This window comes from Dasypus novemcinctus, chromosome 13 (assembly GCF_030445035.2).
Source record: "Dasypus novemcinctus isolate mDasNov1 chromosome 13, mDasNov1.1.hap2, whole genome shotgun sequence".
Classification (NCBI taxonomy): domain Eukaryota; kingdom Metazoa; phylum Chordata; class Mammalia; order Cingulata; family Dasypodidae; genus Dasypus; species Dasypus novemcinctus.
In genome coordinates, this window is record NC_080685.1 from 50,466,993 (window position 1) to 50,479,801 (window position 12,809).

The 12,809-nt window shown below is 37.6% G+C and overlaps 1 protein-coding gene across 8 annotated transcripts in view; it reads left to right on the forward strand.

The window, feature by feature from the left end:
• The window catches only part of DNM3 (dynamin 3), a 693,285-nt gene that overhangs the window by 265,722 nt on the left and 414,754 nt on the right, over window positions 1–12,809 (forward strand). For all 8 annotated transcript variants that reach the window (XM_058310135.1, XM_058310136.2, XM_058310139.2 and 5 more), the window contains exon 11: window positions 9,587–9,673. In XM_058310135.1, coding sequence (XP_058166118.1) covers window positions 9,587–9,673 — 87 coding nt within the window. The remainder of the gene's footprint in view (window positions 1–9,586; window positions 9,674–12,809) is intronic.

Genomic DNA, 12,809 nt, shown 5'->3' on the forward strand with positions numbered 1-12,809 from the left:
GGAAACAAGCAAGAAACAGAAAAGAAGAAAGAAAAAAAAACCTAAATAAATGAAAAAGGACCTTGGGACATACAATGGGAGAAAAGACCAGGAGATAATGCAATATTAGCAACCAAGGCAATAAAAAAAAAGAAAAAAGAGAAAAAGGAAAAAAAACCCACAAATGCTGAGGGCTAGGACAATCAAGGACCTCAGTTGGACCTCAGGGCATGGTGGATTCAGGGATGGGAAGTCTGTGATATTGCAGACTCAAGAGGTGTGGGTCTCTGGGGTGTAGGCCACCAGGGTTTAGGGGACACACACCTGGGAACCACACATCCAGTTAACAGGGAGCCTGGGAGCACCGCATTGCAACACAGTCTTCAGCGATCCCACAGCTGGGCGCCAGCCCTAGGGGGAGGGGTCACGCTTGCAAACTCTGACCTCTGTGTCAGAAACCCAAAATTCCACCTCTCTCAAGAGTCTCTTCTGTCACTGTCTCAACAAATTGACTTCAGGACACCTCCCGCCCTGCAAGCCCCCAAAACAGCCTGCTGGGGGCGTTGCTGTACTACAGACAATTCAGGGACTGCTGCAGATGGGCTGCCAGCCCTAGGGGGAGGGGCTCTAGCCAGAAGCTCTGATCTCCGTGTCAGAAACCCAAAATTCCATGTCTCGCAAAAATTTCCTCCATTTCTGTCTTACCAAATCAGCTTCCAGACAACTTCCGCCCTGGATGCCCCCAAAACAGCCTGCTGGGGGCGCCGCTGTACTACAAATAGTTCGGGGATGCTGCAGATGGGCCTTCTGCCCTAGGGGAAGGGGCTCTAGCCCGAGGCTCTGATCTCTGTGTCAGAAACCCAAAATTCCACGTCTCACAAGAATCGCCTCTGTCTCTGTCTCACCAAATCGACTTCCAGACACCTCCCACCCTGCAAGCCCCCAAATAGCCTGCTCAGGGCTTGGGAACTCCCCAGCGCAGCAAAACCTCCAGGAATCACCGCTGCTGAGCTGCCAGCCCCAGGGGGAAGTGTCCCGTGCGCAGCCCCGATCTCCGTAAAAGAGACCCAAAATTCTACCTTTTACAAGAATCTTCTCTGTCACTATCCCACTAAATTGATGTCCAGACACCTCCTGCTCTCCAAGCACCTGAAACAGTCCAGTCCAGCAAAATTCCAACCCTACTCAGCTGCTTCTTTGCAGGAGAGATTATAAGGTGCACTCACTCAGACGCCATCTTGCCCCGCCTCCTCTCTATTTCAGTAATTTTGTTCTTCAAATCTGGTAGTTCTCTTTGGTTCCTTTTTTAAAATTTCTGTCTTTTAATTTTGACTCTAATATTGTTCATTCATTGTTTTCCTGATATCCTTTAGTTTTTATTTATATGTTTCTTGGTCTTCCTGAGCATTTTTAAGATCTTTTTTTTTTTTAAGTCTTTGTTCAGTATGTCCACATTCTTTTATACTTCACTGGTGTTTTCTGGATTTTTATCCTGTTCCTTTGGATGGGCCATCATTTCCTATTTCTGTGTCTTGTACTCTTTTGTTGCACACTGTACATTTTAATATTTTAAAATGTTAACTGTGGGATTTATTCCTTGTGATGTCTGTTTCTTGATTTTGTAACCAGCTGGTGATAAGATGGAGATTTTCTTGAATCGCAAGTATTTTCCTGTGTCTTCAGACCTGTGTCTTGACCTGGGCTTATACTTTTCAGTTGTTTTAGAGTTCCCCTGTTTACAGAAGTTTGGTTTTCCCCTACATTTCCCAGGAGATAAACCTCCTTCTCCTGGGTATTTGAGAGTGGCAGGCCTTTGTCCCAGACTGTCTACCTCTATAGTTTTTTACACTCCTTTTATTTTTTCATGCTGCTTTTGCCTGGTGGGTAAATTCTGCAAGGAGTGTTACCCCAGGGAAGACTTAACAAGTCAGTCTTTCCCAGTGAAAACAGGGCTAGGTACCCACAAAGGGGGCATAGACTGGCTCCAGCATTCTTGGTGGAAGGTGCCATTCTAATGGCTCCCCAAAGCTGAGGTTTCCTGGACTTCCCTGCAAATGCAGCCCATCAGCTAACTGTCACCTGTATACCTGAGAAGGCACTGTGTCTTTAAATCTCCACTGCCTGTACCCCTGACCAGGGAGAGTTGAAACAATGGCTACCAATGCCTTTGTCCAGGGGGGTCGTCGAAACAATAGTTGTCCTCAAAGCTGGGACTCAGTGAGCGGTAATCAAATGCCATGATCAGTGATTAGTAGTACTAACCCCTGTTCTTGGGGAAGAGAAATTTTATGTCCCTTTCTGTCACCAGCAGCTATCCAGGGACTGGGCCCTGTGGTAACCTGCTGCAAGAGTGGGAGATGGGTGCCGGTAGCTATGGCCTGCAGAAAAATCATTTTACATATTATCATTTATCAGCCTCTTCCTCCCACTCTACCTGGATGCCTTAGAGTGTTTTTCTGGCCTTTAGAGTTCCAAAGCAGTTGTTTCAGACTATTCCTGCCTGTTTAACAGTTGTTTTTGGTGGAAGGACTGAGTCCTACAGCTCCCTACTTCACCATCTTCCCTGGCAGATCTCTTACCCTCTGCTGTGATTTTTCTTTTTACATTTTAATACTCATTAACATGCCAGAGATAAATTTGGAAAGGGAGAAGAGATGAAAACCTAATTATTATCTTCTGGTGTTGTTTTGATGCAGTGTGAACACCACCCTGGCTTCCTGTTTGTATGTTTTACAAATTACTTAGTAAGAGAATTTGTCTCTTATGAGTATCTTTCTGTTTTATTTCACCCAAGGCTGGACTTTTTATTTTTGTTCATTAGAATTTGATAAATAATACTTAAGTTCTCATCATCTCTCTGTTTAGAAAGTTCTTCTTTCATATATCTCCATTTTAAAAAATATTTGAGGTTCAGGAATTTGGGCTATGCTTACTTGGAGAAGGAGGGCCAACAGTATTTTCTTTTTGATCCTTTAACCCAAACCACCTGGTACAAGGCTTCTGCATTCTTTCTGCGTAGTTCATTTAGGTCTTCCTAGACTTCCCATATGCCACTGCTGAGATATGGAACACCTAGTAAACATTTATCCCACTCACCCCCATGAAATTTAGCAGAAAATCACTATTTCTTGATTTCTTTATACTAGAATTCCTTATTATATTCAGTCAACTTTGTAAATGTGAAGTCCTGATTTTTTTTACAGTTATGTATAGATGAATATTTTCTCATCTCCCACATAAATCCAAAATTAAGCTATGCACAAATAAAAGATTATTAGGTTTTTTGTTTTAAATAATAGAAAATGAAATAAATTTATTGTATGCTTTCGTGAATAGCATAATCACTTTTTAGTTAGAGCAGTAGAAGGTTTACAGAAAAATCCTACAGAAAGTGCAGAGTTCCCATGTACTCCCAAAAAGTTTTCCCTAATATTAGCATTTTGCATTAGTTAGTACCTTCAGTGTTGTCCCTTTGTTATAATTGATGAACTAAAATGATTTTATTATTGTAATTTAATATTCATATTAAATTAATATTCATGTAATATTAATTATATAATTAGTATGGGTTATGGAATTACAATTATTATATTAATGTAGTCCATAGTTTATATTAGGGTTCACTCTTTGTTTTGAACAGTTGTAAAACGTTTTTCAGTTTTTTTCCCAGTAACATATATACAACCTAAAATTTTCCATTTTAACCACTTTCAGGTATAAAATTCAGTTGTGTTATATGGCATTTACATTTTGTGCTACCATCATCACCATCCATTACCAGAACTTTTCAGTAAAATCATTATTGCTACTCAGTTTGTAGTAAGTGGCCAACATTTGTAGGTTTATAATGTTTTTTGTTTGTTTTTCATAGATCTACTTTTTAAAAAAATTTCTTTCCCCCCACCCCATTGTCTGCTCTCTGTGTCCATTCGCTGTGTGTTCTTCTGTGTCCACTTAGATTCTTGTCAGCAGCACTGGGAATCTGTGTCTCTCTTTGTCACATCATCTTGCTGCATCAGCTCTCTGTGTGTGCAGCGCTACACCTGGGCAGGCTGCACTTTCTTCGCACAGGGTGGTTCTCCTTACAGGGCACACTCCTTGTGCATGGGGCTCCCCCACGTGGGGGACACTCCTGTGTGACACGGCACTCCCTATGCACATCAACTCTGAGTGGGCCAGCTCCACACAGGTCAAGGAGGCACTGGGTTTGAACCCTGGACCTCCCATGTGTTAGGCAGATGCTTTATCCATTGTGCCAAATCTGCTTCCCTATAGTGTTTTGATAAAAACAGAGCCCATGTCTTGGGCTAGTTAAACCAATCAATTGAAGTCATGTGCATAGAAACAGTTTTGTTCTGGTTTTAGTTTATTTTTTAAATCTTGTTTGGTATGGAACTGTGAACAGATAGTTACGTACTAACCTAAGCCCTTGCTTGAGACAATGAGCCAGTTATTCTTAAGGCTGTAGAAATCTTGCTTGGTCTCATGCCTGTTTCAAGAGCAACAAATAGCATGATCTTATAATCCAATTAATTAATGGTTAATAAATCTCAAAAGTATGTAATTTTTTGTTTTACTGAATAGAAATGTCTTTCAATTGATTTCTCTAATGAAAAGTGTGGTCCTTGCTTAAGATTAAAATTTATATTGAGTTCCCACTAAAATAAACACTACTCTAAGTAACAGTTAAATTATTGGATATTATTAAAACATGTTTTTGTATTTATTTAAATTATAATCCTACTTTCTCTTAGAGCATGTGTAACTAAAAATTTCTCTTATAATTGAATGATTTCTAAGCTATCTTTATTGTATAGTTTCTCCACTAAACTTCCTTATTATTTAAGAATATTCAATGTAACTTGAATAATGGGCAGTTTATAAGTAATTTGTCATTTAATAGAGTTCCATCTCTTTCTGGAAGCTTCTCTATCATTATTTAAGCAGCACATCTTCAGCCCTCTTAGATCAGATGTACCCATTTCTTTGTGTTTTCCATTGTTTATTTTGTTGTTGTTTTTTCATTTGTGAAACGGTTCTGTTTTGTATGGCAATTTATCTGTATAATTTACTTACCACTCAAAAGTGAGATTTTAGTATCAGGTGCTCTGACATAAGCTTAACATAGAACTGGCCTCTAACAGATGCCTAATGAATGTTTGTTAAATGAATGCCTGATATAAAATAAATTTAGGAATAAAAAATTATTATTACCAATAGCACAGTTTTTTTTTTTAAGATTTATTTTTGTTTATTTCTCTCCCCTTCCTGCCCCGCCCCAGTTGTCTGTTCTCTGTGTCAATTTGCTGCATGTTCTTCTTTTTGTCTCTTCCATTGTTGTCAGTGGCACAGGAATCTGTTTCTTTTTGTTACATCATCTTGCTGAGTTAGCTCTCCATGTGTGCGACACCATTCCTGGACAGGCTGCACTTTCTTTCATGCTGGGTGGCTCTCCTTAGGGGGCACACTCCTTGCACGGGGGCTGCCCTTTGCCGGGACACTTCTGCGTGGCAGAGCACTCCTTGCGCACATCAGCACTGCGCATGGGCCAGCTCCACATGGGTCAAGGAGGCCCAGGGTTTGAACTACGGACCTAGCATGTGGTAGACGGTCGCCCTATCCACTGGGCCAACTCTGCTTCCCAATATAGCAAAGCTTTAATTCCTTGATCTTTATGAATCAATTTATAAATTTAAATAATCAATAGGGACTAAAGGCCTAAAAATTATGTCTTCTAGAAAGATCAATATTATTTTGGCATATCTGATTAGAATTTTTATGATTTTGACAAAATAGCACATTCTTACAATTTTATACTTTGAATTCAGCATCCTGAGCAAAAGAGATGGGAAATTACAATGATCGAAATGGATGAGGAAACTGCAATTTCACCTTAAATAAGAGACATAAAAGAAAGTCAAGGGATCGACCCAATTAATCAAAATTGATTGCTTTTTTTTTTCCTTTTTTAAATTGAAGTAAAAGGCCTTACAAACTGAGCAGGAACTTCTATTGAATGGGCTAATAAAAACGGTGGCAGAAAGCCTAATCAGAAATTATTTTCTATATCAGTAGGACTTTTTTCCTTCTTCTTCCTGTATATATTATATTGTAAGATGAATTGAGACTAGAATCTTTTCTACTTGAAACTCAGCAGTTAAAACAAACATTTAAAATTTTTACATTCCTACAACCCTTTCAAGATCAACCAATTAGAAACCGTACCAGTCCTACTGCCTTTCAGCAATGCCTAGATCTTGCACAGTTAAATGCCTCCTACATATTTCTTCTCCTTTGCCTCCATAAGGACAGTTCTTGTGTGTTCTCTTTTTCTTTTGTTTCACTTAGCATTTCCAGGGGTTCTTAACTGTTTTTGTTCCACGGACCTCTTTGCCAGTCAGTAAAACCCAAACCCATGGACCCCTTACTTAAGTCCACATTATACTGTGTATTGTTTAATAAATATATCACACCCTCACCAAGTCCCCACAAGAATGTTTTTTTGAATTCCAATTCAAGCTCACAGACTCCTGGCTAAGAACCCCTGATCAGGCTAATTTACTTCCCGTTATTTCACTTGTTGGTACTAAATTATGACTCTGGTGGGTTTCTTTCTTGGTGAAATTGTGGTAAACTTGGAAAGATCAAAAGACTTAAAAAAAAATAAAAATAAAAAGATCAATCCTATCAAGGCCGGAATACTGTGGTGATCTTAGATACCTACTTCACGAGATTGATACTCTTGTCATTTTGGCACTTCCCTGACTTAATGATGTCCATGTACAGGCCTGGAGCCCTTCAGCTATCAAGTATTTAGTGCCACTATTTGATGTTTTAAAAATAACCTCTGCTGTAATCCATTTTCCTAAATGTTGTTAAAGGCATTCCACTCTTCTCTGTAGACGACTGCTGCTTGTGCAGTTATTTCTTTGCAGCAGTGTAATTCTGTATTAGATGGCTGTTGTTGAAAAGAAAGGATTCCTAGATAGTTTAGAAGTGTTTGAGTGCAGGTGAAAATCTATTGCTCTGGTGGCCTAAGACAGGCTCATGGTTAGGACCAGTTATACCCACTCAGCTATCTTGTCCACATTTTGAAGCTATTTATAATACTCACAAAAGTAACTTGTTGTATTCTCAAGGTGCAAAAAGGTTTTTGGGTGTGACAGAATGTTTCCCCAGCGAATATTTCTAAAATTGGAAATGGAAGCTCCATTTGTATCCTACAATAGTTCATGGAATAAGCCCCCTAAATAATCACAGATCTCAGTTTTCAGTCATGAGTGCCTGTGAGGGGATGAGGGCTTGTTTGGTGACTCATGAAGAGACACTGGGCTGTGATTTTTGGGGTGACCATGGCATCCGGGATTTTATGCTTTTATGATGTTATTTTAATAGCACTTTGTGTCCACTGTATAAAAAATTTGGAAAATGCAGAGAAGTGTATAGAAAAAATTAAAATTACATATAATAGCCATTATTCAAAGAGGTTATTGCTTTTAACGTTTTGTAGTATTTGTTTCCAGACATTTTTCTCTGCACAGATGGTAGACTTGGAGCATTAGGGGATTTAACATTTATATGTGATCTTGTGATAATGAGGATTCCATGAAGCATGTTTCTTATCTTGCTAAGACACTAAGAATCATGCATATTATCAAGTTGATGCCCAATGAGTCTGGGTGACCATGGAGGAGTCACATCTCAGGGAGGTCTAGTTCTAACTGCTTAAGAGTTTGAGGAAACATTATGTTCTGTAGTATTAATCATAAATGCTAGCATTCATAAAATTCTTGTGTTATCTTGAAGGATATCTAGGGTATATAATGGTGTATGAGTATATGTGTTTGTGTATAATTACATTATATATTTAATAACCTGATTTTCTTCATTTCCTGCCATATTTTAAACACTTTACTGTGTTACGAGATATTATTTTAAAATGTTCATTACATCCCATTAATGGAAATACCCTTAATTTAATTTATTTAATATCATTGAATACTTAGGTAGTTTATAGAGTTTTGTTTGTTTGTTTGTCTTGTTTTTATTCTTCCAAGTAATGCTTTGATGAATGTCCTTATCATTTTAGCTCAGAATCCTGTAAGTGAAGTGATTAGGTAGATGGATGTTTTAAGATTCTTGGTACGTAAATGTTGCCAATTTTCTCTCCAGAAATATTGTTCTCATTAATGCCCTTTTAGCAACTTTTGAGTGTGCTAGTTTTATTATACTTTCACCAGCATTAAATCTTACAAAAATAATTTTAGCAACATTCAAATGTAATAGTTACTGTTTTTCCTTGCATTATTTTGACTTTGTGCAGTTAAATATTTTTATTTTGCTTATTGACCATTAAACTTCTTTTATGAATTAAATTAAATTTTACATGCTTTTATGTTAGATAATAGTATTATTATTAATTTGTATATGCTTTTTATATAATTGGAATTAACTTTTACCTATCAAAAGTCTGTTTGTCTATTTTTGACATTTCCACTGCTGCAATCCCAGTCCAAGCCACCGTCATTTATTTCCCATCTGAACTTTAGTTGCCAAAATTCTCAGCCAGGTTTGCAGTGATCTGCCTGATCTGGCTCCTGCCTCCCTTTCTAGCTTTGCCTCAAGACTGTCCTCTGCACTCCATGCACTTACCTTCCTTGACTTCTTTCACCACTCACTGTCTGCCTCACCCAACACCTTTACAAGTGTTCCCTGGGCCTGGCAAGCTCCAATTCCAACCCCCCCCCCAGCTGTCCCCACATACCTTTTCCTAATTCTTCCTTTTTAATTAGGTTTCCTTAAACATTCTCATAGCATCATATTCTTTTCCTTCCTTATATTGAAAACAACTCTAATTAATTTGGTCACTTTTACAAACTACATTTAAAGAATTATCTGCACAATTTAGATGGGGTGATTGTCCTGCGTTATTTCCACAGTTTTACCAAAAATATGCATACACACACACATGTATCTGTTATGGGGGTTATTCTTCTGTGGTTCATGGAATATGTAATCCTCAAAGAGTAATGGGCAAGACTATGGGCTCTGGAGTCTGAGGACTTGGATTGGAATCCTTGCCTTACCATTTATGAAGTGTCTAGTCAGGCAAGTTACTTAACCTCTCTGTTCTTCACTTTTTTCCTCTGTAAAGTGAATTAATAAGATCTGTCTCTTATGATTGCTGTGAATATTGACCGAGAGAATGAATGAGGAGCTTGGCACACAGTCTGGCACATGATAAGCATTCCGTAAATTTAGTCATTATCCTCTTCTTCATCCTCATTTCCATCTTTTTCATCTTAGAATTTTATTAAATGCCCATTCTGTAGAGTGGAGTACTACATGGTATCTGCAGATCTGTTTTCTTTTTAGGGAATTGCTTTGCTGGTTTCTATGTGTTTCCTCTCAAAAAATGAGGTTATTTCTTATTATAGTATGTGAAGCCTTTTCTGTCACTCTGTCAGTCTTCTTTAAGAGTTCATTATATTTCAGTTTTGCTTCCAGAATTGTAATGTGTCTTCTGTAAGTAAACATCATTTATCTCTCCTTTTTTTTTGTTATAAATTTTTTGGTATTAACACTCACATGTGTTTTTTCCTGACAGCTGGCAAACTTCCCTAGACTCTGTGAGGAAACAGAAAGGATTGTTGCTAACCACATTCGTGAGCGAGAAGGGAAGACAAAGGACCAGGTGAGGCGAGGCCCACCTTGGTGGGTGGGTGTCCTTGTGAAATGTGGAAAGATTGTTCTAGGTTGTCTGGTGGTCTCTAGCCGTTGGCTTATCCTATAATGGAAAAACTAGGCGAACACACAATCACATGTATTTATTTTTCCTTATTTATTACATTACATTACTAATTTTTATGTATGTTATAAAATATAAACATATAAATGCTTTTGTAGAATAAAATTTAAAAAAACAGAAATAGAAGTTCCAGTATTTTTTCCCTTGATGCTCCATATGCACACACAGCCCCAACCCCCTTAGAAAACTGCTAATCCATAAACATATGACAGTTTTTAAGACAGACATTCTTAACTTTTGATGGACCCTCAAATAAGCACTAGGATATTCTAAAATATTGTGCAGAATGTTGAGTTTTCCTGTTTTTCTGAGAATGGGCACAGCTTTTCATCAGCTTATATAGGGACCCTATGTTTGAGGAAAAAAATTAAGAATTACTCTTTTACTTCTTTTTTAAAATTATTATTATTATTAAAGAAACTTTAGGTTACATAAGTGTTACATCAAAAATATAACGTGTTCCTATATACCTCATCCGTCCTCCTCCCACACTTTTCCCCATTAATAACTATTTCATTAGTGTGGTACATTAGTTACAGATGATGAACATATACTGATGTATTGCTGCTAACCATAGTCTTTAGTTTACATTATGGTTTACACTTTGCACCACACAATTTCATAGGTTTTGTCAAAATGTATAATGACCTGTATCCGTCATTGCGATGTCATGCAGAAAAACTCCAGTGTCCCAAAAACGCCCCATGTTATACCTATTCTTCCCTCTCCCTCCCTTCAGACCCTCTGGTGACCACTGCCTTTATTTCAACATTACAAGTTCTCCCATTGCTAGAATAATAGTAAGTCTACTTTAGTCCAAAGTTGCAATGCCCCCTTATGTTTGAAGAACTGCTCTTTTAAACAGCTCTAAGTACTTTGAAAATTCATGTGGTTTGTAGGAGTGATCTTGAAATTGTCTTCGAATCCTAGCTCTATGAATTGGAAAGATTATTTTTCAAGTGAAGCTAATTCATTAAAAAAGTTGACTACATGAAAATAATTAAAAGCTTCTCACATGGAAATGTATTTTTTTCTGAGTTACTTATAAAAGATTATAATAGGAAATACAAACGTTTTCAAATGCTCTTAAATTCCATTACACAGCTGCAAGTATGACATTGTGGAGAAAACAGGACTTGGGCCATGTGTTCTCCCACAGAATAGCAGCATGTTCTTGGGCAAATCACTTCTCTAGACTGTGTGATTTGGGATGTTGGTCTATATGTGTCTGAGGTCACCTATAAGTAATTATTTCAAGATTTTTGTGATTATCAGGTGAGTTGGAAAGGGAGGAAAGGAAAAGTGAAGAAGAGAAGGAAGACAAAATAGAAAAGAGGGGCAGGGGCAAAGCAAGGGAGAGCAACACATGCAACAGACACAGAGTATGTGTTGGGGGAGGGGGCGTGAAAGGAGAAGGTGGAGAGTCAGAGGTATGGCAGCACTGCAGGTTGTGAAATTTATAAGCATTTCCAGTAACATCTTGTTCTCACTTGGCACTTTTATTATTGTTCCTTTGAAGTTAGTTAATCATTATTCACAGTTTTCACTTGTTTTTTAACCTTCACACTCTTGGATAGCCACAATAGCCCAAAGTGGGGAAAATAGACTTAGTTACTTAGTGGAGATACTAGAGTCAATATTAACTCATGAGTCAGTGAAATTGAGCCTGGGGCCAGATAGATAGCCCCAAGGCCAGCAGTTCCCCCATGCATCTAATATCTTGGCTGCTGCTGGTTCAAGAAGACTAGTTCTAGTACCAGCTGAATTCCTGGCCTTAAGTAAATAAATTAACCATTTTCAGTGAGTGTCTTCATTCTATAAAATTCAAATGATCATGTAACCTACTTAAATTCAAATGATCATGTAGCCTACTTATTGTGTAAAAACAATATTGAGTAAAAACAGTATGATTACTATTTTAACTATCTTTGTGATCATATATGTTAATTGTTAACTTCATGTTTCAGAGTTTTTGTTTTAATACAATGAGATACTGAAACTTAGCCTTGTGTTTAAGATTGTGAGCTCTGGGTTTGAATCCAAGCTCTATCATTTACTTTCTGTGTAACCTTGGAATGTTTCTCAGCATCTTTACACTTCAATTTCTTCATCTTAAAGTCAAATAATAATGGTTATTAACTCATAAGTGTTTTGTAAGGAAAGGAAATAATACAAATACAGCTTTTAGTTCTTAATTAAAGTTACTTATTTTTGTTGCATTCCCATGCTTCCATTGAGCCATGACACATAGTAGATATAAGAAAGTTCAAGGGAAATTGGCTTCCATTTGCAACTCTGATGTAATAATTAATTCCCCAAGTGGAGATTAGGGATAGGGCTGGTATCATCTTCCAAAGTGACAATCTCAAGGGACTTGTTTGGCATTTAATCAACTCTGATAAGGACATGTGTGGCACAGCAAAAGCATCCATGCTTTTCACAATGTGAACATGTTAGCTTGTGTACGATCTTGCATTTGATTTCTAAACTCTATGCTACCTTGGGCCACATGGTACTTTTGAAGTAGCTGATAAGAGAGTAACCTGTTTCCTCAGGCTTCTGTACCAGAACTGCTCTGAAGTGTTCTTATAGTTCTCTCTCTCTCTTTTTAAAAATAGAGTGATTACCAACCTCTACTATGCTGGAAGCTTTGTGGGAAAAAATCCTAAAAGTTAAAAATATGGAAAAATCATAAATATGTCCATGAGTTCTATTCCTTAACCAAAGGTTTTTTGAAAATTAATGTGTGTCAGATATTATTCCAGATACTTCCATACATGTAATTTCATGTTGAGGTGGTAGACTTTGTGGTTAATTACTGCTACCAGGGCTAGCTTTTTATTTTCTTCAACTAGATATTCAATAACTATGGGTGAAAAAAGAAGTGAGAAGCTCTGAGAAATAGAAAAACTTAGAAAAAATGTACTACTTGACTTCTCTTCCCTCACATGTGACTTGGCTCTTTTCCTAAGAGGAACACAGACCCCAAGTTCCAGGAATATAAATGAGAACAGCCATAGCT